Here is a 25,814-nt window from a genome sequence, read left to right on the forward strand (position 1 = left end):
AGAGATACCCCAAGAGACTTACATTTACATTTTAGTCATTTAGCAGATGCTCTTATCCAGAGCGACTTACAGTTTTTTAGTGAGTGCATACATTTTCATACTTGGAGCTGTCATTGCTGCAAAAGGTGGCTCTACAAAGTATATAGTTATGCACGCTCAAGTTTTCTGTTTTTTTTTTCTTATTTCTTGTTTGTTTCACAAAATTTTTTATTTTGCATCTTCAAAGTGGTAGGCATGTTGTGTAAATCAAATGATACCAACCCCCCCAAAATCTATTTTAATTCCAGGTTGTAAAGCAACAAAATAGGAAAAATGCCAAGGGGGTGAATACTTTCGCAAGCCACTGTTCTTATCACAGTGGGAGACCGTTCCTTCTCTTGCTAGAACAAAAGCGGTACCTGCTGCGTGCCGACCCGGTAGTGACAAACCTACCGATTGTATTTGCAGAATCGCAATGCTGGTCAGTGGCCAACAACTTGACTTTGAGCAAATCAGTGCCCACGAACCCCCAGGTGAGGAGCCAACAAAATAAATGTGGGAAAAATAAGCAATTTTCTCCGTACATCCACGGATGGGCCCGTCACACAGTAGCTAGCTAAGCGCACAGACGCAATGCACACAACACTAAATACCTCCTCCAAGCTAGCTAACCACTTTAGCTAGTATTGACATAATTAAAGCACAATGGATTAGCTAGTTTCCATGAAACAGCTGCCTGTGTTAGCTGCTGAGTTAGGTAGCTAGGTAGCTATGTTGTGCTAGCTAGCGAAACATTTGGCTATGGGGCTGGCACTGGCAGTATGGTGTTATGGAGAGTAAATTAAATGGTTTCTTCATCATCTTGCTAGGTAGTTATCTAGCTGTGGCCATCTGGCTAGTATCAACAAGGGCTTTCTACAACATATCAACATTAGCGTAGATAGCTTGGAATCGAGACCATAAGCAATACACACGGATATGCATTGCCAAACAACGCTACTGCCACCTTCTCTTTTGGAGTATTTTAACAAGTAGTATTTACTAAAGTGTTTTTGTTTGACTTAGAAGTGTGTGTGCGTGTGGGGGGTGGGGGTTTCTCCTTGAGAAAACCTACTGGAGAAATACTAAAATAGCTAAATGTTCATAACCTGCAGGTAGCTAGGACTGGGTTCTGAACGGAGAGTTCAGCTGCTCTTTTTTATAACCTGTAAGGAACACAATATATGGTCTATAATTGGCATGTCGGTTTCTCACTTACGAGTGGTACAAATGTGGATATGGGGGATGGGAATGGGTCGGGTATATGCACATTTAATATTGTAGTATTTACTATAGTTATTATTTTTTATTTTTTTGCGACTGTAGTGTTTTTGTGGACATTTCTGCAGTATTTACTACACTGTTTTTGTGTGGATAATACTGTAATATTTACTATAGTATTCTACAGTATACTTCAAATTTCTATACTAAGTACTACACATGATCGAGGGATACTAGTGTGTAATACAGTAGTCTATAGTATACTACAGTTTACTACATAATTCTATAGTAAACTGTAGTATTTTGTTTTCATGTGAAAATACAAGGTGGGACCAAGTCACTATCATTGGACCTGGAATCGACCAAGTCACTATCATTGGACCTGGAATCCGAGGAAAGGGAACCTGGAAAAGAAAGACTTGGCGGACTGAAGATGGCGGTGCAGAATACCTAATGAGAAATTGCAATCTTCAATATCTCTAAAACTGACTAAATAGTAGCACTATACTGATCTATTTACTTATGGGCATTAACAGTTACGCTGAATATTGACCCCCAAAGAATTATAAGGCTAGAGAAGTTTATTAATAAATATTATGAACACAGTCAAGGCCAACACATATCAGAGAGGAACCAGGTAAAAAATGGAGAACCGAACTCCAAGAGAAAACTACGAGATTCCTCAACAGACACTGATGATTTATATTTTTCACCACCTGGAATGGTAAGAGCGGAAACCGAACTGCTAAAATCAATAAATTATAAATTGGGTGTACTTTAACTTGTCAGTAAAGAAATAAAGGACATGAAGGTGTCGTGACGTAACTTACTTTAATGTATTGACTGTTATTTATAAAATCATCTAACTGTTTAATTGTCACTCAATTAAATGAATAATGTAACATTTAACTCATTAGGAATTTGGGGCACCACGGAAGAAGTTGTTTAACGAGTTACCATCTCCCGAATTAAACTCTTAGACGATATATATGTTATATATCGATAACAGTCACTTATTCAATAATTACCTCTTATCAGTCTCATTCTGAACGTCGCATAATCCTTGAACCTGCAAGAACCCTAACCTTATTGATGAATCAGCAATACACAAATTTGCTTAATTATTTATTTACTAACTAACTAAACAATAACACAGAATACAAACAAACACACATAGGATATTGATTACTGATGTAATACAATGAAAACAGGTCCCTAGTGGACTGGACTAACAATAGCATGAATGCTTGGTTAGAAGGAGGGGTCAGAGTGGAAGGGAGAGACAGAGATTCAAACTATCATTGTTACTTTGGAAACTACGATCACAGAAATACAAATGCTTAGAACCTTAATAACCGCTAATTCGGATTAGAAATGCAACATGTACAGTGGGGAAAAAAAGTATTTAGTCAGCCACCAATTGTGCAAGTTCTCCCACTTAAAAAGATGAGACAAGCCTGTAATTTTCATCATAGGTACATGTCAACTATGACAGACAAATTGAGAAAAAAAAATCTAGAAAATCACATTGTAGGATTTTTAATGAATTTATTTGCAAATTATGGTGGAAAATAAGTATTTGGTCACCTACAAAGAAGCAAGATTTCTGGCTCTCACAGACCTGTAACTTCTTTAAGAGGCTCCTCTGTCCTCCACTCGTTACCTGTATTAATGGCACCTGTTTGAACTTGTTATCAGTATAAAAGACACCTGTCCACAACCTCAAACAGTCACACTCCAAACTCCACTATGGCCAAGACCAAAGAGCTGTCAAAGGACACCAGAAACAAAATTGTAGACCTGCACCAGGCTGGGAAGACTGAATCTGCAATAGGTAAGCAGCTTGGTTTGAAGAAATCAACTGTGGGAGCAATTATTAGGAAATGGAAGACATACAAGACCACTGATAATCTCCCTCGATCTGGGGCTCCATGCAAGATCTCACCCCGTGGGGTCAAAATGATCACAAGAACGGTGAGCAAAAATCCCAGAACCACACGGGGGGACCTAGTGAATGACCTGCAGAGAGCTGGGACCAAAGTAACAAAGCCTACCATCAGTAACACACTACGCCGCCAGGGACTCAAATCCTGCAGTGCTAGACGTGTCCCCCTGCTTAAGCCAGTACATGTCCAGGCCCGTCTGAAGTTTGCTAGAGTGCATCCAGAAGAGGATTGGGAAAATGTCATATGGTCAGATGAAACCAAAATATAACTTTTTGGTAAAAACTCAACTCGTCGTGTTTGGAGGACAAAAAATGCTGAGTTGCATCCAAAGAACACCAAACCTACTGTGAAGCATGGGGGTGAAAACATCATGCTTTGGGGCTGTTTTTCTGCAAAGGGACCAGGACGACTGATCCGTGTAAAGGAAAGAATGAATGGGGCCATGTATCGTGAGATTTTGAGTGAAAACCTCCTTCCATCAGCAAGGGCATAGAAGATGAAACGTGGCTGGGTCTTTCAGCATGACAATGATCCCAAACACGCCGCCCGGGCAACGAAGGAGTGGCTTCGTAAGAAGCATTTCAAGGTCCTGGAGTGGCCTAGCCAGTCATAGTTGACGTGTACCTATGATGGAAATTACAGGCCTCTCTCATCTTTTTAAGTGGGAGAACTTGCACAATTGGTGGCTGACTAAATACTTTTTTTCCCCACTGTATTTACGTGTAGCTGGCCTCGATAGTTGAGTTGATGATGTAGGACTCTGGTTTGCCCACCAGAGATCCCAATGTCCTTGGTAGAGTTTCTGGTCTTAGCGGTGGTTGGATGGATACTTCAGCGTACCCTATAGTTCGTAGAGTTGATCTGTTAGAATAGCTCTTCAGCTGTACCAACGGTTGTCTGAGAGGGATTGTCCTTCCCAACTCGTGTCTTTAGTGAAAGTTCTCTAGACGACTATACATGCCAGCTGCAGACTGAGATGATAAGGTCTAGTGCATTGTCTTCTTCTTCACCTCGTGTAGCGGTTGAGAGATTCAGAATTTCTCCATTTCAAATGTATGGACTACCGTCTCACGTTTTCTGGTCTTTCTGGTCAAACCATTTGGTAATGTTTAGCTCACGCTTCACGTCTGCTGGTCTAATGTTAATTTGTTTTTCAAGGCTTTTTATGCCTTCGGGATATAAGGGGTGTTCCATCATGTTTGTGCTCATCTGGGCGTGGCCACTGACTGAGAACAAATCAATATGGAAAACAATTATCTCATCTAGAATGCTAAAATCACATTGTTATCTTCACAAAAGTATTATTATACTTAATCATTCATTTATATACAACAATTAGATGCAAACCTTTTAACTGGGAAGTGTACACCCCCAGAGATACAGTTATGTTGTTCCACCGTCTTTAACGACATCACAACATAATAATGAATTTGACATGATTGTTCATTAAGTCCCCACCGACCATTTCCCAAATTCTTTGAAGTAGGAATATTGTTTCATTATCCACTTTTGGATGTTGGAGTCTTGGCGGGAAGACTTCCTTTGTTCCACAGGGAAATTCCCTCTCCCAATACTGCATGGCACGGAAAATACATAATTACTTCTTAAAGCGCTACAGATCCCAGGCGATACTGTTAACAAAATCAAACTCGAACATGTACACTGTTTCGGACACAGGACAGCAATACGAATGCCCACTCGTTGCCAAATTTGCATTCTTTAAAGATAAAATAATGTTTAAAAACCTGGGCAAAAGACTCGCTGGCACGAAAATAAGAATGAATTATCAGTTCCTGAAGAAAATTGCAGAACGGCGCAAAGTTCTGTACCCACTCTTCAAGGTGAATAGACTTAAAGGGAAACGTGCAGCTCTCGTAGTCGATAACAGTTCATAACCAAATGTTCCGAGACACCAAGACTACTCCATGGCTATTCTAAATAATACAAAGTTCCCATAGAGGAGTCGAATAATGGAACACCCAATACTATCCATGGTAGGGATTTTAATTTTAAAAAACAGGAAAACAATAAAATAAAACAATTGATAAAGAAATAAACTACAAATACACTATACCATTCAAGATAGGTAATGTTGTAAAATAATTAGTATTCAACTTTCTATTCATTGTATTTATAAATAGATAAAAGACAGCATTAGAAGAAAGGATAATTATTGAAATAATACATCTTCAAATATAAGGAACTGGAACACAAAAGTACTTAAAATTCCAAAATTACGTAGGAATCAACATGGTAGGGATAAAAACACAGCAAACAGAGGACATAGAAGGCACAGTATGTGGGTATGTGTGGGTGTATTGTGATGGAAGGTGGGGTGTGTGTTTTTGTGTTTGGAAAAGTGTGGAGTTAAGTGAGTGAAAAAGGAAAATGGTTGCAAATGCCAGAGCCCATGTGTGTCTGCGAGCAGGAGTTGTGACAGAGAGAGCTTTCCGTTTTGTGCAGATATGGGATATACATTTTAAAATAAATTATAACTATAGTTCATTTATTTATTGTCCTATCACGATGAAACGGTCCCCAATCCTATACCCTAGACACCCACCTGAGCAGCCCACACACTAAAGAGAAGTCTGTTTTATAGGCTTACTAAACAGCACTGCCCCCTCAGGAGTCTGAGCCTGCCTGGCAGGGTTGGTCCAACAAAGCCAAAGCCCCCGGATTTGGTGAGCATAATATACAAGGAATTTGTCAATGCTGCTAATGAGAACCTTGATGACCTTGTACCTAGCCGGTGGGAATTCCGGTGGGGTACCCCCACCTAGGTAGTGGCAGTGCTGGCAACACTAGCTGCAGTAACCCATAGGGAGGGGGTCACACTCTGACAATAATAGAGGGGGCAAATTATTGTGGTCCTAGTGCCAAAAAATATTCAAAAAGTTTGACTGCACAGAGAGGCTTGGTAAAATGGTCACAACGGCGGACCAGCATGTGTGTGTTTCAGGGGAAAGGGGTGTATCTGAGCTCCATCAGTTAGGACTTGACATTGGTTAATCAACTCTCTCCATTCTTGCTGAATTTAGAATGCCTTCTCAAACAGCTACAACTGTAAATGCATTCGCACATCAAGTCTTCTCTTGAGTTGGGCTCAGGGATGGAACAACTGTTGAACATCTGAGCTTGTGGTTGTTTGTGGGGGAAGGGTAGGGAGTGTGTCTGAGTGTGTGTGTGTGTGTGTGTGTGTGTGTGTGTGTGTGTGTGTGTGTGTGTGTGTGTGTGTGTGTGTGTGTGTGTGTGTATCCCACATCTGTTGCTTTGGGGTAATGATGTTAGGAACAATACAGGATGAATCACAATATTTTTTTAATGCCAATCTTGGTTATAGGTAACAATCCTTCGTATGAACTGCCTACGTTATTACGCATATTATTAGTTAATTGTGGAAATAAATTAATATACCATTTTTTATGTATAAAGTGCATTCAGAAAGTATTCAGACCCCTTCACTTTTTCCACATTTTGTTACGTTACAGCCTTATTCCTCATCAATCTACACACAATATCCCATAATGACAAAGCGAAAACAGGTTTTTAGAAATGTTTGCAAAAACTGAAATATGACATTTACATAGGTATTCAGACCCTTTGCTATGAGACTCGAAATTGAGCTCAGGTGCATCCTGTTTCCATTGATCCATCCTTGAGATGTTTATACAAATTGATTGGAGTCCACCTGTGGTAAATTCAATTGATTGGACATGATTTGGAAAGGCACACACCTGTCTATATAATGTCCCACAGTTGAAAGTGCATGTCAGAGCAAAAGCCAAGCCATGAGGTTGAAGGAATTGTCCGTAGAGCTCCGAGACAGGATTGTGTCGAGGCACAGTGTCACACCCTGGCTCTGGGACTCTATATGTTGAGCCAGGGTGTGTATATTCTATGTGTTGTGTTTCTATGTCGGGAGTTCTAGTTGTTGTATTTCTATGTTGGCCAGAGTGGCTCCCAATCAGAGGCAACGAGTGTCAGCTGTTGCTGGTTGTCTCTGATTGGGAGCCATATTTAAACAGTCTGTTTCCCTTAGTGTTTGTGGGATCTTGTTTCCGTTTGGTTTGTTTCCGTGTTAACCGTAGGACTGCACGTTTCGTTTATTGTTTTGTTGTTATATTATCACTAAAGATAATAAAGTTAAGTATGTTTGCAACTAACGCTGCGCATTGGTCTACTCTCTACGACGAACGTGACAGAAGATCCCACCATACCAGGACCAAGCAGCGTGTCCAGGAGCAGGCAGCCTGGACGTGGGAGCAAATATTGGACGGGCAGGGGTCCTGGACCTGGGAGGAAATCCAGGCCGGGATGGATCGCCGTCCATGGAGTGAGACGGTAGAGGCGCGATGGAGAGAGGAGCAACGGCGTCAACAGTGTCGTCGTCGGACGGACGAGAGGCAACCCCCAAAAAAATGTAGGGGGGGGCATACGGCATGGGCGACGGGGCAGCAGGAGGCAGCTACAGGGCGTAGTAGGAGGTTAGGTGAGGAGGCCACCAGGTTAAGGGGGCTATTGGCGCAGAGGGAGCAGGAGTTAGTGGTGCAGAGGGTGGAGCTATTGGAGGCGATAAGGGAGAAGGTGAGAATTGAGGCACGGCGAGAGGAACTCGGTAGGCAGCTGAGGGAGAGGAGGGTTATGACGAAACCCAGTCCCGCTCCTCACTTCAAGCAAGTGGTGTGCGTCACCAGTCCGGTCCGGCCCGTTCCTGCTCCCCGCACTAAGTGGATGGTGCGCGTCGCCAGCCCGGCCCGGCCTGTTCCTGCTCCTCGCACCAAGCCTACGGTGTGCGTCGCCAGCCCGGCCCGGCCTGTTCCTGCCCCTCGCACCAAGCCTACGGTGCGCGTCGCCAGCCCGGCCTGTTCCTGCTCCCCGCACCAAGCCTACGGTGTGCGTCGCCAGCCCGGCCCGGCCTGTTCCTGCTCCTCGCACCAAGCCTACGGTGCGCGTCGCCAGCCCGGCCCGGCCTGTTCCTGCTCCTCGCACCAAGCCTACGGTGCGTGTCGCCAGCCCGGCCCGGCCTGTTCCTGCCACTCGCACCAAGCCTACGGTGCGAGTCGCCAGCCCGGCCCGTTCCTGCCCCTCGCACCAAGCCTACGGTGCGCGTCGCCAGCCCGGCCCGGCCTGTTCCTGCTCCTCGCACCAAGCCTACGGTGCGCGTCGCCAGCCCGGCCCGGCCTGTTCCTGCTCCTCGCACCAAGCCTACGGTGCGCGTCGCCAGCCCGGCCCGGCCTGTTCCTGCCACTCGCACCAAGCCTACGGTGCGCGTCGCCAGCCCGGTCCGGCCTGTTCCTGCTCCCCGCACCAAGCTAACGGTGCGCGTCGCCAGCCCGGCCCGGCCTGTTCCTGCCACTCGCACCAAGCCAGGGGTGCGAGTCGTCAGCCCGGTCCAGCCCGTTCCTGCTCCACGCACCAAGCCAGGGGTGCGCATCGTCAGCCCGGTCCGGCCCGTTCCTGCTCCACGCACCAAGCCAGGGGTGCGCACCGTCAGCCCGGTCCGGCCCGTTCCTGCTCCACGCACCAAGCCAGGGGTGCGCATCGTCAGCCCGGTCCGGCCCGTTGCTGCTCCACACACCAAGCCAGGGGTGCGCATCGTCAGCCCGGTCCGGCCCGTTCCTGCTCCACGCACCAAGCCAGGGGTGCGCATCGTCAGCCCGGTCCGGCCCGTTGCTGCTCCACGCACCAAGCCAGGGGTGCGCATCGTCAGTCCGGTCTGGCCCGTTCCTGCTCCACGCACCAAGCCAGGGGTGTGCGTCGTCAGTCCGGCACAACCCGTGCCTGGGTCACCGGTGCCTGGTCAGGTACCGGTCAGCTGCTCCACACCGGAGCTGAAGCAATCCGCTCCTACGATGTCCAGTCCAGCTCCAGCCAGCGGGGCCAGACCGGACCAGGGGCGATACAGGGGGATTATTGGAGGGTGGTGGTCAAGCCCGGAGCCGGAACCGCCTCCGAGGAGGAATGCCCACCCAGCCCTCCCCTGGTTTGTCTATGTTGAGGCGCGGTCGCAGTCCGCGCCTTTAGGGGGGGGTACTGTCACACCCTGGCTCTGGGACTCTATATGTTGAGCCAGGGTGTGTATATTCTATGTGTTGTGTTTCTATGTCGGGAGTTCTAGTTGTTGTATTTCTATGTTGGCCAGAGTGGCTCCCAATCAGAGGCAACGAGTGTCAGCTGTTGCTGGTTGTCTCTGATTGGGAGCCATATTTAAACAGTCTGTTTCCCTTAGTGTTTGTGGGATCTTGTTTCCGTTTGGTTTGTTTCCGTGTTAACCGTAGGACTGCACGTGTCGTTTATTGTTTTGTTGTTATATTATCACTAAAGATAATAAAGTTAAGTATGTTTGCAACTAACGCTTCGCATTGGTCTACTCTCTACGACGAATGTGACACTCAGATTTGGGGAAGGGTACCAAAACAGCATTGAAGATTGGGGCGAAGGTTCACCTTCCAACAGGACAACGACCCTAAGCACACAGCCAAAACAACGCAGGAGTGGCTACAGGACAAGTCTCTGAATGTCCTTGAGTGGCCCAGCCAGAGCCCGGACTTGAACCTGATCGAACATCTTTGGAGAGACCTAAAAATAGCTGTGCAGCGACGCTCCCCATACAACCTGACAGAGCTTGAGAGGATCTGCCGAGAAGAATGGGATAAACTCCATAGTTGCTTCAACAAAGTACTGAGTATAGGGTCTGAATACTTACACTACCGATCATCAAGGCAAAGGGTGGCTATTTGAAAATATATTTTGATTTGTTTAACACTTCTTTGGTTACTACATGATTCCATATGTGTTATTTCATAGTTTTGATGTCCTCACTATTATTCTACAATGTAGAAAATAGTAAAAAAGAAAGAAAGACCCTTGAATGAGTAGGTGTTCAAAAACCTTTGACCGGTAGTGTATGTTCACTATGACGTGACAACGATGTCGGCTGTGTGTAGCGGTTAATGGTCATGATATGAAGGTTTGGCTTGGAAATGTTTTTTTCGCCTGGTCACAGACAGCTCATGTGTTGTGCACTGAAGTCCACAAGCGAAGGGAAAAGGTGAGAGGAGGAGAGCGCGTAGATAGATGTGAGAACAAATTATATATACAATGAGCTGTTTGTATATGGCTCTTATGAAAGTGAACTGTGTTTGCGTGTGATCAGGGGTGTTTTCATTGTGCCGATTCGGTTGAAAAACGTTTCTTAAACGGAAGCAACCAGAATGAAACGGGGATAAGCATACCTCAATTTATCCACTAGAAACTCTCGTTTGCAACTGTTGGACTAATGATTACACCCTAGATCAGTGGTGTAAAGTACTTAAGTAAAAATACTTTAAAGTACTACTTAAGTAGTTTTTTTTGGTATCTATACTTTACTATTTTTATTTTTGACAACTTTTACTTTTACTTCACTACATTCCTAAAGAAAATCATGTACTTTTTACTCCATACATTTTCCCTGACAATATAAGGAATTAGAAATGATTTATACTTTTACTTTTGATACTTAAGTACATTTTATCAATTACATTTACTTTTGCTACTTAAGTATATTTAAAACCAAATACTTTTAAACTTTTACTCAAGTAGTATCTTACTGGGTGACTTGAGTCATTTTCTATTACCGTATTTTTACTTTTACTCAAGTATGACAATTGGGTACTTTTTCCACCACTGCCCTAGATCAACTAGATGCAGGCAAGAGTATGCAACGCGGTATTGAATGTGTAACTGTCTGTCACCTTGATTACAAAAAAGTATCTCTACCTGTGCACCTACGTAAACTTTAATTCATAGGCTAGGTTGTAGCAACCTCATGATGGGTACAGGGAGTATCATGTATCATGTAGTAGCCTAAACTTATCGATGTTACATTGAGCTGTGGGAATGGAAAATGACACTCATCCAATACGCTGTAATAGAAATAAGGCCATGTTCATCAAAAAAAGTATTATCCTCCCTCATCTTAAACGGCAGCGACCGCCACGGCAGTACAGGTAAACCTCTAGGCCATCCGTCACTCCACCGGTATATCTGCTCCTCTCCTCTCTTTTCCTTCATGTCATTCTGACCACAGTGGCAGGGGAACAAAATAGTTATCCCTCTCCCTCTTAGTCTCTTTCTCACTCCCTCTTTCTTTCTTTTTTTCTCTCACTATCTCCTTTTTCTCTCTCTGTATTTGCTGTGTCAAACTTAGTGAATAGATTGTGTTTCACAAGGTAAACAGGCATGAGATTGTGAATTGGGGAGAGGGAGGCAAGGACAGCAGTGAAGTTTAATGCTCACAAAAGTTAAATGAATGAAAGAATGAAAACGTCTGAGACTCAGACTCTCTATTGATTGGAATAAGACTTCACTCATGCACACAAACACACACAAATTAAAGTTAACAGTTCTATGATATGACCTTGGAATGTATCTGCATAGTACTGCCATTTTGTGTGCATCTATGTACAACTCTTACAGTAAATGTGTGTGTTCCTGTGTGCGTGCGTGTGTCTTGCCCCTGCAGTTTGACATGCAGCAGATGTCTCTGGACGAGCTGAAGCAGGTTCTGTTCCATGCGTTCCAAGACCACCTGACGATGAAAGACATCGAGAACATCATCATCAACGAAGAGGAGAGCCTCAATGAGACAGGGAACTGCCTCGAGTACGAGGGAGGTGAGGAGGGGGGGGGGGGGGGGGGGGGGGGGGGGGGCAGAGAGAGAGAGATAGAGACAGATACTTCCCCTACCACATAGAAGAATGATTTCAGAATATCCAGTCTCTGAGCTCAGTGCTTCTATGAGGTGATCTCAACGCCAGAACTGAGATGAAGTGGACTAAATAGAAACAGAGGGAAACACCTATCTATTTGGAAAGGCATCTCTCTACAATTCAAAAATCCCCATTCACAGAAAGAGTTATGATAGTGTGGTTAACAAAAGTAGGAGAGAGGTACTTCAGCTCTGCAAAGGTCTCAGTATATTGTTAATGGCAGGACAAGGGGTGACTCATTGGGCAGATTCACTTACAGCTCTGTGCTAGGAGACAGTGTGGTGGACTACTCCATAAACGATATTCCACCTCAACATAATAATGCATTTACAGTCATGCCACAACTTGCCCTGTCAGATCACTTCCCAATCACATTTTACCTTAAAGATCTATGGAGTCAACCAACATCCCAAATCAGAAACCGTATCTATTCAATCTCCCTTCCATTTACAAATGGAAAAAGACCAGTGACACAGCGTATGAGACAGCATTAAACAGCAATGAAATTGTTAACTTGCTAAACCGCTTTCAGCACATCAAATGTAGTTGTAGTAAAGAAGACATTAATTTGGTAACATATGAATAAAACAAAATATTTGACAAACTTAAAAACACAATTATGTCAACAAAAAAAAAGACTAATGTGGGGAAAACATACACATGACGTCACTACTTCACAGAAGAGGCATTTGAACGTAAAAAAAACATTTTTTTCATCGAAATGCATTTGTTTACAGAAATGCCATTTTGAACATGTGAACTTTTATGTGCCGTAATAACAAACTTGTATGTAATCTGTAAATATAAATAAAATGTGAAACCACGAAGCTGTTTAGACACTGAGAAAATACAGAATCGTGCCTAGCCATTATTGTTTGAGATAATGAGGGGCCGGGACATTCACGAGAAAGAGAATCCATTCTGTCATGCAAGGCTTCGCTTTCAAATGGCACATCCTGCTCTCTGCTACCACAAATATTTGAAAGAGCCATTGGATTTACTAATATTTTCATCATGGACAACATGCAAAGTGTAGCTACAGCTTTCAATAACAGTGTTGTCCTGAATACAACTGCTGGTATCGACACAGCTCTGTCTTCTGTGGCAAAAGCAGTCTGGACTGGTTGAAGCCGAGTGGGAAGGATTATTTTGAAAGTGTTTCAGTCAGCTGTGAATCATCATAATCCATACACAGGTAAGCGTTTATAGTTAAAATGCCAAGATAGCTACATTTTGTCTCAACTGTATCAAAAAGTCATTTTCATTGCTGGCTATTGTTAGCTATATAGCTAGCTTTCTATCGAGACAGTTGCATACTGCTCTTAATGTTGATTGCGGATGTTCTAAGCCATGCCATGAAAATAGCTACCGATTAGCAAGCTAATCAAACTCCATGTTAAGATATAGGGATACATGCTAAATTGGCTAGCTAGCTAGCCACGATGAAGTGATAGCTAGCTAAATAGCTAGATATTGGATTATAGATGTTGAGGTTGATTTTTTGCATGTTCAACTAGCTGGATAGCTAGATAAATACCATTTACATATAGCCAGCTGGTAAATATGAAGTTAAATGTTTGCTAAATCTAGCTAGTTATCTTCAATCTTGTGGTTTGGCTGGAAGCAGGTTGAGTGTTTACAGGGCATTTTAGTACAGCTGCAGCAGTCAACAGGCAATAACAACCTACTCATAGGTTGCACCTCCGTCACTCGGTCGAGTCATGCCATTGTTATGAACGTTCTCAAGCCGCCCTCTATCGGTGGCGCCATAGTGGTGCCCTAAAGTGGTGATACAGTGGGGAAAAAAGTATTTAGTCAGCCACCAATTGTGCAAGTTCTCCCACTTAAAAAGATGAGAGAGGCCTGTAATTTTCATCATAGGTACACGTCAACTATGACAGACAAAATGAGGAAAAAAAATCCAGAAAATCACATTGTAGGATTTTTAATGAATTTATTTGCAAATTATGGTGGAAAATAAGTATTTGGTCAATAACAAAAGTTTCTCAATACTTTGTTATATACCCTTTGTTGGCAATGACACAGGTCAAACGTTTTCTGTAAGTCTTCACAAGGTTTCCACACACTGTTGCTGGTATTTTGGCCCATTCCTCCATGCAGATCTCCTCTAGAGCAGTGATGTTTTGGGGCTGTCGCTGGGCAACACGGACTTTCAACTCCCTCCAAAGATTTTCTATGGGGTTGAGATCTGGAGACTCAAGGACCTTGAAATGCTTCTTACGAAGCCACCCCTTCGTTGCCCGGGCGGTGTGTTTGGGATCATTGTCATGCTGAAAGACCCAGCCACGTTTCATCTTCAATGCCCTTGCTGACGGAAGGAGGTTTTCACTCAAAATCTCACGATACATGGCCCCATTCATTCTTTCCTTTACACGGATCAGTCGTCCTGGTCCCTTTGCAGAAAAACAGCCCCAAAGTATGATGTTTTCACTCCCATGCTTCACAGTAGGTATGGTGTTCTTTGGATGCAACTCAGCATTCTTTGTCCTCCAAACACGACGAGTTGAGTTTTTACCAAAAAGTTATATTTTAGTTTCATCTGACCATATGACATTCTCCCAATCCTCTTCTGGATGCACTCTAGCAAACTTCAGACGGGCCTGGACATGTACTGGCTTAAGCAGGGGGACACGTCTAGCACTGCAGGATTTGAGTCCCTGGCGGAGTAGTGTGTTACTGATGGTAGGCTTTGTTACTTTGGTCCCAGCTCTCTGCAGGTCATTCACTAGGTCCCCCCGTGTGGTTCTGGGATTTTTGCTCACCGTTCTTGTGATCATTTTGACCCCACGGGGTGAGATCTTGCGTGGAGCCCCAGATCGAGGGAGATTATCAGTGGACTTGTATGTCTTCCATTTCCTAATAATTGCTCCCACAGTTGATTTCTTTAAACCAAGCTGCTTACCTATTGCAGATTCAGTCTTCCCAGCCTGGTGCAGGTCTACAATTTTGTTTCTGGTGTCCTTTGACAGCTCTTTGGTCTTGGCCATAGTGGAGTTTGGAGTGTGACTGTTTGAGGTTGTGGACAGGTGTCTTTTATACTGATAACAAGTTCAAACAGGTGCCATTAATACAGGTAACGAGTGGAGGACAGAGGAGCCTCTTAAAGAAGAAGTTACAGGTCTGTGAGAGCCAGAAATCTTGCTTGTTTGTAGGTGACCAAATACTTATTTTCCACCATAATTTGCAAATAAATTCATTAAAAATCCTACAATGTGATTTTCTGGATTTTTTTTCCTCATTTTGTCTGTCATAGTTGACGTGTACCTATGATGAAAATTACAGGCCTCTCTCATCTTTTTAAGTGGGAGAACTTGCACAATTGGTGGCTGACTAAATACCTTTTTTCCCCACTGTAAGTCATTCTGGACGGAGGCTAACTACTGTTTTGTCTAAATTACACTATAGTGCCTGGAGATACGATGACATTGTTAAAGTAGTCAAATCTTTAGTAGGAAACAACTTTGCCAGCATTATCATGTCGTCAAATTTACTTTAGACAGATGGCAATGTTGTCATTAACTATCAAAGTTCGTCAAAAATAGCTAGCAATGCTAACATTAGCTAGCTAAAATCTGGTGGACTCCCCTCAGCTAGCTAGATAACGTTATACTGCATCTAAAGTCAATCTGGTGACATCAAAATGATGACAAAACGTTTTCTTACTAATTATTTGCCTCCTTTTGAATGTCATTGTATTTGCAAGCCACTGTAATGCAATGAGTAGAATGCTCAGTTGGGGATCAGTTCAAAACGAACGTTCGAAACATGCAACCCATGAATATGATATTAATTAATTCATGTTTTAACCTATTTTTCTGGAATTTGTCTTTCAGCATAAACCTGCCCTCCGCCACCAGTACAAGGAGATGATGTGGTGAACAAGCAATACTTCAGGTATTTTGCCTTGTACTTTTTTCAATAAATGTTATTGCTGGTATGCAAGGTTTTATGTCTTGTCTATTTTTGTCTACTTTCCTATTGTCTGGAGCCTGGTGTTGTTGTGCCAAGGAGCTTTCACTCAGATGGAACCAGGTTTCAGCTGCTGTGCAACATCCCAGAGATGTGAAAGCATCCCCAAGGACTGGACACAACCCAGCAAACATATATTTTGGAGAAAATCAGGACTTTTGCAATGAGAAGGCCATGGACATTACATGTCCTGCTCCAACGGGCAGGACAGAAATATGCTCTCAGGCTAGATTCCTTTGTTCAAATCATATCACTGAAAGGATCTTATGATATAGGCCTAGGTCTAGATAGTGTTTTTCCTAATTGTAGGCTACTGCCTTTAGCACTTGAAGTTAATAAAGTACTTTAATGTTGAAATCTTGTTTGTTTTTTAGGAACTACCTCACTGCTTTAGCACATGGCCACAGTCACGTTTCAATGTGAATCCTTTAAGAGATGGGTGGGTCTAAAAAATGTATGAAAAAATGTATACACTCACTAACTGTAAGTCGCTCTGGATAAGAGCGTCTGCTAAATGACTAAAATGTAAATGTTAAAAATGTCTAAGGCTTTAGAGGGTGTGAACGATGCTAAAAGGGCAGAAACAAAGAGCAGCATTGTAGCTGTTCAATGTGAAAGGTTAGCTTTATTATACAACAGGCTATTTAATACTGTAAATGGTTTGCTTAATGGGGAACTTGGTGATATAATGTTCTGAGAATCCATTTAGGCAATTTGGTGAAAGTATTCATTTTCTAAATATATGTTTCCCAAGGATTATTGTAGAGCAAGTCTGAAAATCGCAGCAAAATGTTTGAATGCCTTTTTCACCTAAATGGGATTATACTTTTATCAACTTTTGAAGCAGCACTACTTCCCCATGTTTCCTGCAACTACAGTGTATAATATGCCATTTTGAAGCTCTGGGTCTGTACTTTTATCCAATGTAAAAAACACAATTTTACATTTTGGAACATACTGTAAGACTGAAAAGAGGTGGTGGGCCACAAGTGTGTGTACAGGGAATATAACACTGCCAGGAAAAACCTGAGGTAACTGTTCAACCAAAAACACAGAAACCCCACAGACCAGAGGGCTATTCCAGAAAGATGGTTTAACAAATTCAGGATTTCCTGAACATATCCGGCTTGTCTTAACCAGTCGAGGGAGTCCAGGATTTCTTGTTTCCAGAACAGCTTCTTCTCGTTTAAGTGCAACTGGCGCATGCACACAACATTCAAAAAGGTCCTCATGTCGATGACAGAAAAAAACAATAGATATGGAGTCAAAAGACAGAGCCCAATATTTCACAAGTCTACACACAAGAAACAATTGTAACAATATAAAACGAATATGTTCACATATTTACCCCCAAAAATACATATATCCGCCGCCGCAAAAGCCAGAGAGGGAGCCTGGCAGAAAATTGAGTAAATCCTCAAGTGAAGTGGCACGATTCCAATATCTAATAGGCCTGGCTTACATATATGGGTGATTAGTAATAATGCTTTCGCTTTATAGAGAGAGCAATTTTATTGCAACGCTGGTGATATTAAGTGTCAAGGTTATGGCCTAATATGTAAGTTGTAGTAGCCTATGTCACAATTGCAATGGTAGGCCCATTCCATAGCCTATGTAGGATGAATAATAATTTATTGAATTAATAGAGTGCTTTTCATGACAACACAGGCAACAATGTGTTCTATGTTTAGTTGTAACCCCATGGGAGTCACAGATCATCTGACAAAAGAAGTAAGGAAGATCATTGAATTTAATGACTTCCTGAAAATGATTTGGTTTGTTGAAAGTGTAGCCTACAGTATTCAATAGCTGCCTGTTCGTTAATGCTGTGAAAATATTTTCAATTCACGTAGTCTCCTTCATTTGGTCCAGAGGGTCTTTGAATGGGGGATACAGTGGGAGAAAAAAGTATTTAGTCTGCCACCAATTGTGCAAGTTCTCCCACATAAAAAGATGAGAGAGGCCTGTAATTTTCATCATAGGTACACGTCAACTATGACAGACAAAATGAGGGAAAAAAATCCATAAAATCACATTGTAGGATTTTTAATGAATTTATTTGCAAATTATGGTGGAAAATAAGTATTTGGTCAATAACAAAACTTTCTCAAGACTTTGTTGTATACCCTTTGTTGGCAATGACACAGGTCAAACGTTTTCTGTAAGTCTTCACAAGGTTTTCACACACTGTTGCTGGTATTTTGGCCCATTCCTCCATACAGATCTCCTCTAGAGCAGTGATGTTTTGGGGCTGTCGCTGGGCAACACAGACTTTCAACTCCCTCCAAAGATTTTCTACGGGGTTGAGATCTGGAGACTGGCTAGGCCACTCCAGGACCTTGAAATGCTTCTTACGAAGCCACTCCTTCGTTGCCCGGGCGGTGTGTTTGGGATCATTGTCATGCTGAAAGACCCAGCCACGTTTCATCTTCAATGCCCTTGCTGATGGAAGGAGGTTTTCACTCAAAATCTCACGATACATGGCCCCATTCATTCTTTCCTTTACACGGATCAGTCGTCCTGGTCCCTTTGCAGAAAAACAGCCCCAAAGCATGATGTTTCCACCCCTATGCTTCACAGTAGGTATGGTGTCTTCTTGATCCAAACCAGTCAGGTTTCAGGACTGGTCATTCAACTGAGACTGCTCTTCTCTGTGTCACGGAGGCTCTCCGCACTGCTAAAGCTAACTCTCTCTCCTCTGCTCTTGTCCTTCTAGACCTGTCTGCTGCCTTTGATACTGTGAACCATCAGATCCTCCTCTCCACCCTCTCCGAGCTGGGCATCTCCGGCGCGGCTCACTCCTGGATTGCGTCCTACCTGACCGGTCGCTCCTACCAAGTGGCGTGGCGAGAAGCTGTCTCCGCACCACGTGCTCTCACCACTGGTGTCCCCCAGGGCTCAGTTCTAGGCCCTCTCCTTTTCTCCCTATACACCAAGTCACTTGGCTCTGTCATATCCTCACATGGCCTCTCCTATCATTGCTACGCTGACGATACACAACTAATCTTATCCTTTCCCCCTTCTGATAACCAGGTGGTGAATCGCATCTCTGCATGTCTGGCAGACATATCAGTATGGATGACGGATCACCACCTCAAGCTGAACCCTGGCAAGACGGAGCTGCTCTTCCTCCCAGGGGAAGGACTGCCCGTTCCATGATCTCGCCATCACGGTTGACAACTCCGTTGTGTCCTCCTCCCAGAGTGCGAAGAGCCTTGGCGTGACCCTGGACAACACCCTGTCGTTCTCCGCTAACATCAAGGCGGTGACCCGATTCTGCAGGTTCATGCTCTACAACATTCGGAGAGTACGACCCTGCCTTACACAGGAAGCGGCACAGGTCCTAATCCAGGCACTTGTCATCTCCTGTCTGGATTACTGCAACTCGCTGTTGGCTGGGCTTCCTGCCTGTGCCATTAAACCCCTACAACTCATCCAGAATGCCGCAGCCCGTCTGGTGTTCAACCTTCCCAAGTTCTCTCACGTCACCCCCCTCCTCCGCACACTCCACTGGCTTCCAGTTGAAGCTCGCATCCGTTACAAGACCATGGTGCTTGCCTATGGAGCAGTGAGGGGAACGGCACCTCCGTACCTTCAGGCTCTGATCAGTCCCTACACCCAAACGAGGGCATTGCGTTCATCCACCTCTGGCCTGCTGGCTCCCCTTCCTCTGCGGAAGCATAGTTCCCGCTCAGCCCAGTCAAAACTGTTCGCTGCTCTGGCACCCCAATGGTGGAACAAGCTCCCTCACGACGCCAGGACAGCGGAGTCACTCACCACCTTCCGGAGACATTTGAAACCCCACCTCTTTAAGGAATACCTGGGATAGGATAAAGTAATCCTTCTACCCCCCCCCCTCCCCCCCCAAAAAATAATTAAAAAATTAAATAAATAAAAAATATATAAAAACAAAATTAAAAAAAATAAAGTGGTTATCCCACTGGCTATAGGGTGAATGCACCAATTTGTAAGTCGCTCTGGATAAGAGCGTCTGCTAAATGACGTAAATGTGCCCTTGAGCAAGGCACTTAACCCTAATTGCTCCTGTAAGTCGCTCTGGATAAGAGCGTCTGCTAAATGACTAAAATGTAAATGTGTTCTTTGGATGCAACTCAGCATTCTTTGTCCTCCAAACACGACGAGTTGAGTTTTTACCAAAAAGTTATATTTTGGTTTCATCTGACATTCTCGCAATCGTCTTCTGGATCATCCAAATGCACTCTAGCAAACTTCAGACGGGCCTGGACATGTACTGGCTTAAGCAGGGGGACACGTCTGGCACTGCAGGATTTGAGTCCCTGGCGGCGTAGTGTGTTACTGATGGTAGGCTTTGTTACTTTGGTCCCAGCTCTCTGCAGGTCATTCACTAGGTCCCCCCGTGTGGTTCTGGGATTTTTGCTCACCGTTCTTGTGATCATTTTGCCCCCACGGGGTGTGATCTTGCGTGGAGCCCCAGATCGAGGGAGATTATCAGTGGTCTTGTATGTCTTCCATTTCCTAATAATTGCGCCCACTGTTGATTTCTTCAAACCAAGCTGCTTACCTATTGCAGATTCAGTCTTCCCAGCCTGGTGCAGGTCTACAATGTTGTTTCTGGTGTCCTTTGACAGCTCTTTGGTCTTGCCCATAGTGGAGTTTGGAGTGTGACTGTTTGAGATTGTGGACAGGTGTCTTTTATACTGATAACAAGTTCAAACAGGTGCCATTAATACAGGTAACGAGTGGAGGACAGAGGAGCCTCTTAAAGAAGAAGTTACAGGTCTGTGAGAGCCAGAAATCTTGCTTGTTTGTAGGTGACCAAATACTTATTTTCCACCATAATTTGCAAATACATTCATAAAAAATCCTACAATGTGATTTTCTGGATTTTTTTTCTCTCAATTTGTCTGTCATAGTTGACGTGTACCTATGATGAAAATTACAGGCCTCTCTCATCTTTTTAAGTGGGAGAACTTGCACAATTGGTGGCTGACTAAATACTTTTTTCCCCCACTGTATGTGTCCCATCTATAACACCAATGACGATTGGAAATTCTATGGGATGAATTAGGCTATTTATCATTTTTATCATGTTGCCTTGGCTTATTCATTTGAGATTAGAAAAGCATCACTGGCAGTCAGCTGACCGCAGCCTGCTGTACCTGCCATTCTGTAAAAGTCCTCCTTGATGGCCTGAGAATGCAACAAAGACATTAAAAAATATATTAAATGCAAGGCAGACTCTTCTTACGGCTCTACACACAGTTGCCTTGCCAAATAGTTCAGCATTGCCCACGTTGTAAAGGAAACTTCCAGTGACAAAACATCGGAAAGCCATACAGAGTTTGTATAGCAGTCAAAGCGAAAACGCGTTGGGTTACATTTGATATACAGTACCAGTCAAAAGTTTGGACACACCTACTCATTCAAGGGTTTTTCTTTATTTTTACTATTTTCTACATTGTAGAATAATAGTGAAGACATGGAAACTATGAAATAACACATATGGAATCATGTAGTAATTAAAAAAGTGTTAAACAAATCAAAATATATTATATTTGAGATTCTTCAAATAGGCACCCTTTGCCTTGATGACAGCTTTGCACACTCTTGGCATTCTCTCAACCAGCTTCACCTGGAATGCTTTTCCAACAGACTTGAAGGATTTCCCACATATGCTGAGCACTTGTTGGCTACTTTTCCTTCACTCTGCCGTCCGACTCATCTCAAACCATCTCAATTGGGTTGAGGTCGAGGGATTATGGAGGCCAGGTCATCTGATGCAGCACTCCATCACTCTCCTTCTTGGTGAAATAGCCCGTACACATCCTGGAGGTGTGTTGGGTCATTGTCCTTTTGAAAAACAAATGATAGTCCCACTAAGCCCAAACCAGATGGGATGGCGTATCGCTGCAGAATGCTGTGGTAGCCATGCTGGTTAAGTGTGCCTTGAATTCTAAATAAATCACAGACAGTGTCACCAGCAAAGCACCCCCACACCATAACACCTCCCCCTCCATGCTTTACGGTGGGAACTACACATGCGGAGATCATCTGTTCACCCACACGTTTGAACCAAAAATGTCCCATTTGGACTCCAGACCAAAGCACAAATTTCCACCGGTCTAATGTCCATTGCTCGTGTTTCTTGGCCCAAGCAGGTCTCTTCTTCTTATTGGTGTCCTTTAGTAGTGGTTTCTTTGCAGCAATTCGATCATGAAGGCCTGATTCACACAGTCCCCTCTGAACAGTTGGTGTTGAGATGTGTCTGTTACTTGAACTCTGTGAAGCATTTATTTGGCCTGCAATTTCTGAGGCTGATAACTCTAATAAATGTATCCTCTGCAGCAGACGTAACTCTGGGTCTTCCATTCCTGTGGCGGTCCTCATTAGAGCCAGTTTCATCATAGCGCTTGATGGTTTTTGCGACTTGAAGAAACTTTAAAAGTTCTTGAAATGTTCCGTATTGACTGACCTTCCTGTCTTAAAGTAATGATGGACTGTCATTTCCCTTTGCTTATTTGAGCTGTTCTTACCATAATATGGACTTGGTGTTTTACCAAATAGGGCTATATTCTGTATACCCCACCCCCCACCCCCCACCTTGTCACAACACAACTGATTGGCTCAAACACATTAAGACGGAAATACATTCCACAAATTAACTTTTAAGAAGGCACACCTGTTAATTTAAATGCATTCCAGGTGACTACCTCATGAAGCTGGTTGAGAGAATGCCAAGAGTGTGCGAAGCTGTCATCAAGGCAAAGGGTGGCTACTACTTTGAAGAATCTCAAATATAAAATATATTTTGATTTGTTTAACACTTTTTTGGCTACTACATAATTCCATATGTATTATTTCATAGTTTTGATGTCTTCACTATTATTCTACAATGTAGAAAATAGTTTTAAAAAATAAAGAAAAACCCTTGAATGAGTAGGTGTGTCCAAACTTTTGACTGGTAGTGTATATGGGTTGAGTAAATTGACCATATGAGTGATATTTGAGTGAATGTGCAGAAAAACAATAATGTTCAAAAATAAATTATTCTCAATGATCTAAAGGATGTATTCAAGGTCCAATAATTAGTTCGCTTTGTAAAGCATGGCGAACAATGCAGGCTCCGATGTCAAGTGGATTTTCCAAGAAGGATTACTTTTATACTATCCCAGGTATTCCTTAAAGAGGTAGTGTTTCAAGTGTCTCCGGAAGGTGGTCAGTGACTCCTCTGTCCTGGCGTCGTGAGGGAGCTTGTTCCACCATTGGCGAACAGTTTTGACTGGGCTGAGCGGGAACTGTGCTTCCGCAGAGGTAGGGGACCAATCTACTTTGAAAAACTGTATGAAAATCCAGAATACCAGAAATGAACTGAGACTCAGCGTAAATGAGTTTATAAATTACAAAACTTAGAAACAACAATTACAGACCAACAAAAAGCCTGTGGGCCAGACAGTATCTGCACTGAGATGCTGAATATATGCAGTCCTAAGCTGCAGGAAGCCATACTCAATCTCTTCAACCTAGCACTGAATGTTGGAAAGCTGAAAGTTTCTTTCCAGAAATATGGAATAAAGGCATAATAACACCCATATTCAAAAGTGGAGACAAATTCGACCCTAATAATTATTGTGGGATCTGCGTGACCAGTAATCTAGGGAAGGTTTTCTGTAGAATAATTAATACGAGGGATACACATCTTCCTTAACAAAAAGTGTTTTAAGTCCATGTCAAATTGGCTTTCTACCAAAACAAAGAACCTCTGATCGCATCTACACCCTCCACACCCTTATCAAAAAACATGTTTATCAATCCACAAAGGGTAAAATATTTGCCTGCTTTATTGACTTCGAAAAGGCATTCGATTTTATCTGGCATAAAGGACTCTTCCTCAAACTCGTCCAAAGTGCAATTGGAGGAAGAACCTACAACATTATTAAATCAATGTACAATAAAAATAAATAAAAATAACAGATTTATTCACACAGGTGTGTGGTGTCACCCAAGGCAGCAATTTGAGCCCAACATTTTTTAATATCTATATATATATGAGTTTGCGAAAAAGTTGGAAGAATCTACAGCTCCTGGGTTCCTCCTAGACAACAAAGAAATTAAGCTCCTTCTCTATTCAGATGACCTGGTCTTGTTGTCTCCAACAGAATATGGGTTACAGCATAGCCTGTGTTAGATGCCTACTGCCAAAACTGGGCACTGACAAAGAACATGAGCAAAACAAAAGAAAGCCATATCACATCTAGGTGAGGTCAAAATTGATACCTAACTCGGTCTTAATATCAGCGCATCAAGGCAGTTCGACATCACCATCAAAACACTAGTAGAGAAAGCAAGGAGAGCACACTACTCAATAAAGAAAACAATAAGCAAATTTAACATCCCTATTCAAATCTGTCTTAAAATATTTGACTCCATTATCCAACCAATCCTTGTGTATGGCAGTGAAATATGGGGCCCACTATTACAGTCAAAATATACATCATGGGACAGAACACCCACAGAAAAACACCCAGAATTTGGCAAAAACATCCTAAATGTACACAGAAATTCCACAAACCATGCATGCAGGGCAGAACTTGGAAGGCTTCCTCTTCTACCACCCCACTGAAAAAAGGGCATGGAAATTCTGGGTGCACCTAGCCCAATCACATGAAGGGTCATACAAGCACAGAGCATTTATGGTCAACAGTCTCTGCCCAGAGAGTGACCCCTTAACAAAACTGGCCCAAAAACACAAGATTGACATTAGCAACTCAAACAAAGAAAACCATTAACCAAATACAGAATTAGTGATCATAGCCTGGCAATTGAAACAGGACGCCATCAAAATGGCATCCTGGCTGGCCAGAGAGGACAGACTATGTCATAACTGTAGGTCAGGAGAGAGAAAGTAAAGAACAAATATAGATTACTTAGAGAGTCCTTCTTCCCCAAATTCACAATGAAAATGCCTAACATTTTTACAGAACAATCAAACTGAATTTGAATTTGAGAGAGAGAGAGAGAAGAGGAAATAAGAAGATGGGAGAGATGAGAGAATGGAGGACAGCAGGGAATGCAGGGAGGAGAGGAGAACTGTTAGTCATGTTCAGAGAGAGAGAGAGAGAGAGAGAGAGAGAGAGAGATAGAGAGAGAAGATTTTAAAGGGAAGAGGAATAGAGGAGGGTAGAGGAGACGAGGATGTGAGAAACATGGAAAGAGTGAAGAGGATAAGGGAGGGAGAGAAGAAACAAAAACTTGAATTGGAAGCTTAACCAGAGGTTACCATCTTCCTGCTCTCTCCCTCAACCCTTCCTCTCCTCCTGCTCTCTCCCTCAACCCTTCCTCTCCTCCTGCTCTCTCCCTCAACCCTTCCTATCATATCTCTCTCCTCCCTGCCCTCTCCCTCCCTAGCATTTAAATGACCAAATCATCACCCATAATATTTTGAAGAATTGAACTATCAGGAAGCCTGAAAGAACAGGCTGAGTGGACGGGGAGCTTATATTCTTGAGCTCACCTTGACTGACAGCTCTTTGAAACACCCTTGTCATCGTTGCCAAGTAACAAGGTAAACAATGGGCCACATGTCATTGATGACAAGGTAAACCAGCCTTTCTTTTTTAACAGGTCGCGGACCTGTTAATGGTGGGTCGCGAAGTGTCAGAGTAAATGTATAATTATTTCATTGATTACTGGAATTGATTTGGCCAAGTGCAACTGCGCTCACTGTTCAGTGTGCTCTCTGCTTAACAGCGGTCTCTGCTCACTTTAGCAGCTGCGTGAGTGGGAGAGGGAGATGCCACTGTGCTTCGAGGTTAACCTGATCATTTTCCAGAAGATCACTCCGCGACCCACACGCTGCAGCGCTGTCGTTCAGCAGCAGATGATGCGCTGTCAGCCACTGATT

At 43.3% G+C, this 25,814-nt stretch overlaps 1 protein-coding gene across 1 annotated transcript in view; it reads left to right on the plus strand.

The window, feature by feature from the left end:
- The window catches only part of LOC311142160 (calcium-binding protein 8-like), a gene marked incomplete at both ends in the record, with an annotated part of 89,813 nt that overhangs the window by 55,789 nt on the left and 8,210 nt on the right, over positions 1–25,814 (plus strand). Inside the window, one exon of the mRNA XM_084177751.1 lies at positions 11,695–11,845. Within this exon, the coding sequence (XP_084033877.1) occupies positions 11,695–11,845 (151 nt within the window). The remainder of the gene's footprint in view (positions 1–11,694; positions 11,846–25,814) is intronic.

This window comes from Coregonus lavaretus (assembly GCF_964263955.1).
Source record: "Coregonus lavaretus genome assembly, chromosome: 15".
NCBI lineage: Eukaryota > Metazoa > Chordata > Actinopteri > Salmoniformes > Salmonidae > Coregonus > Coregonus lavaretus.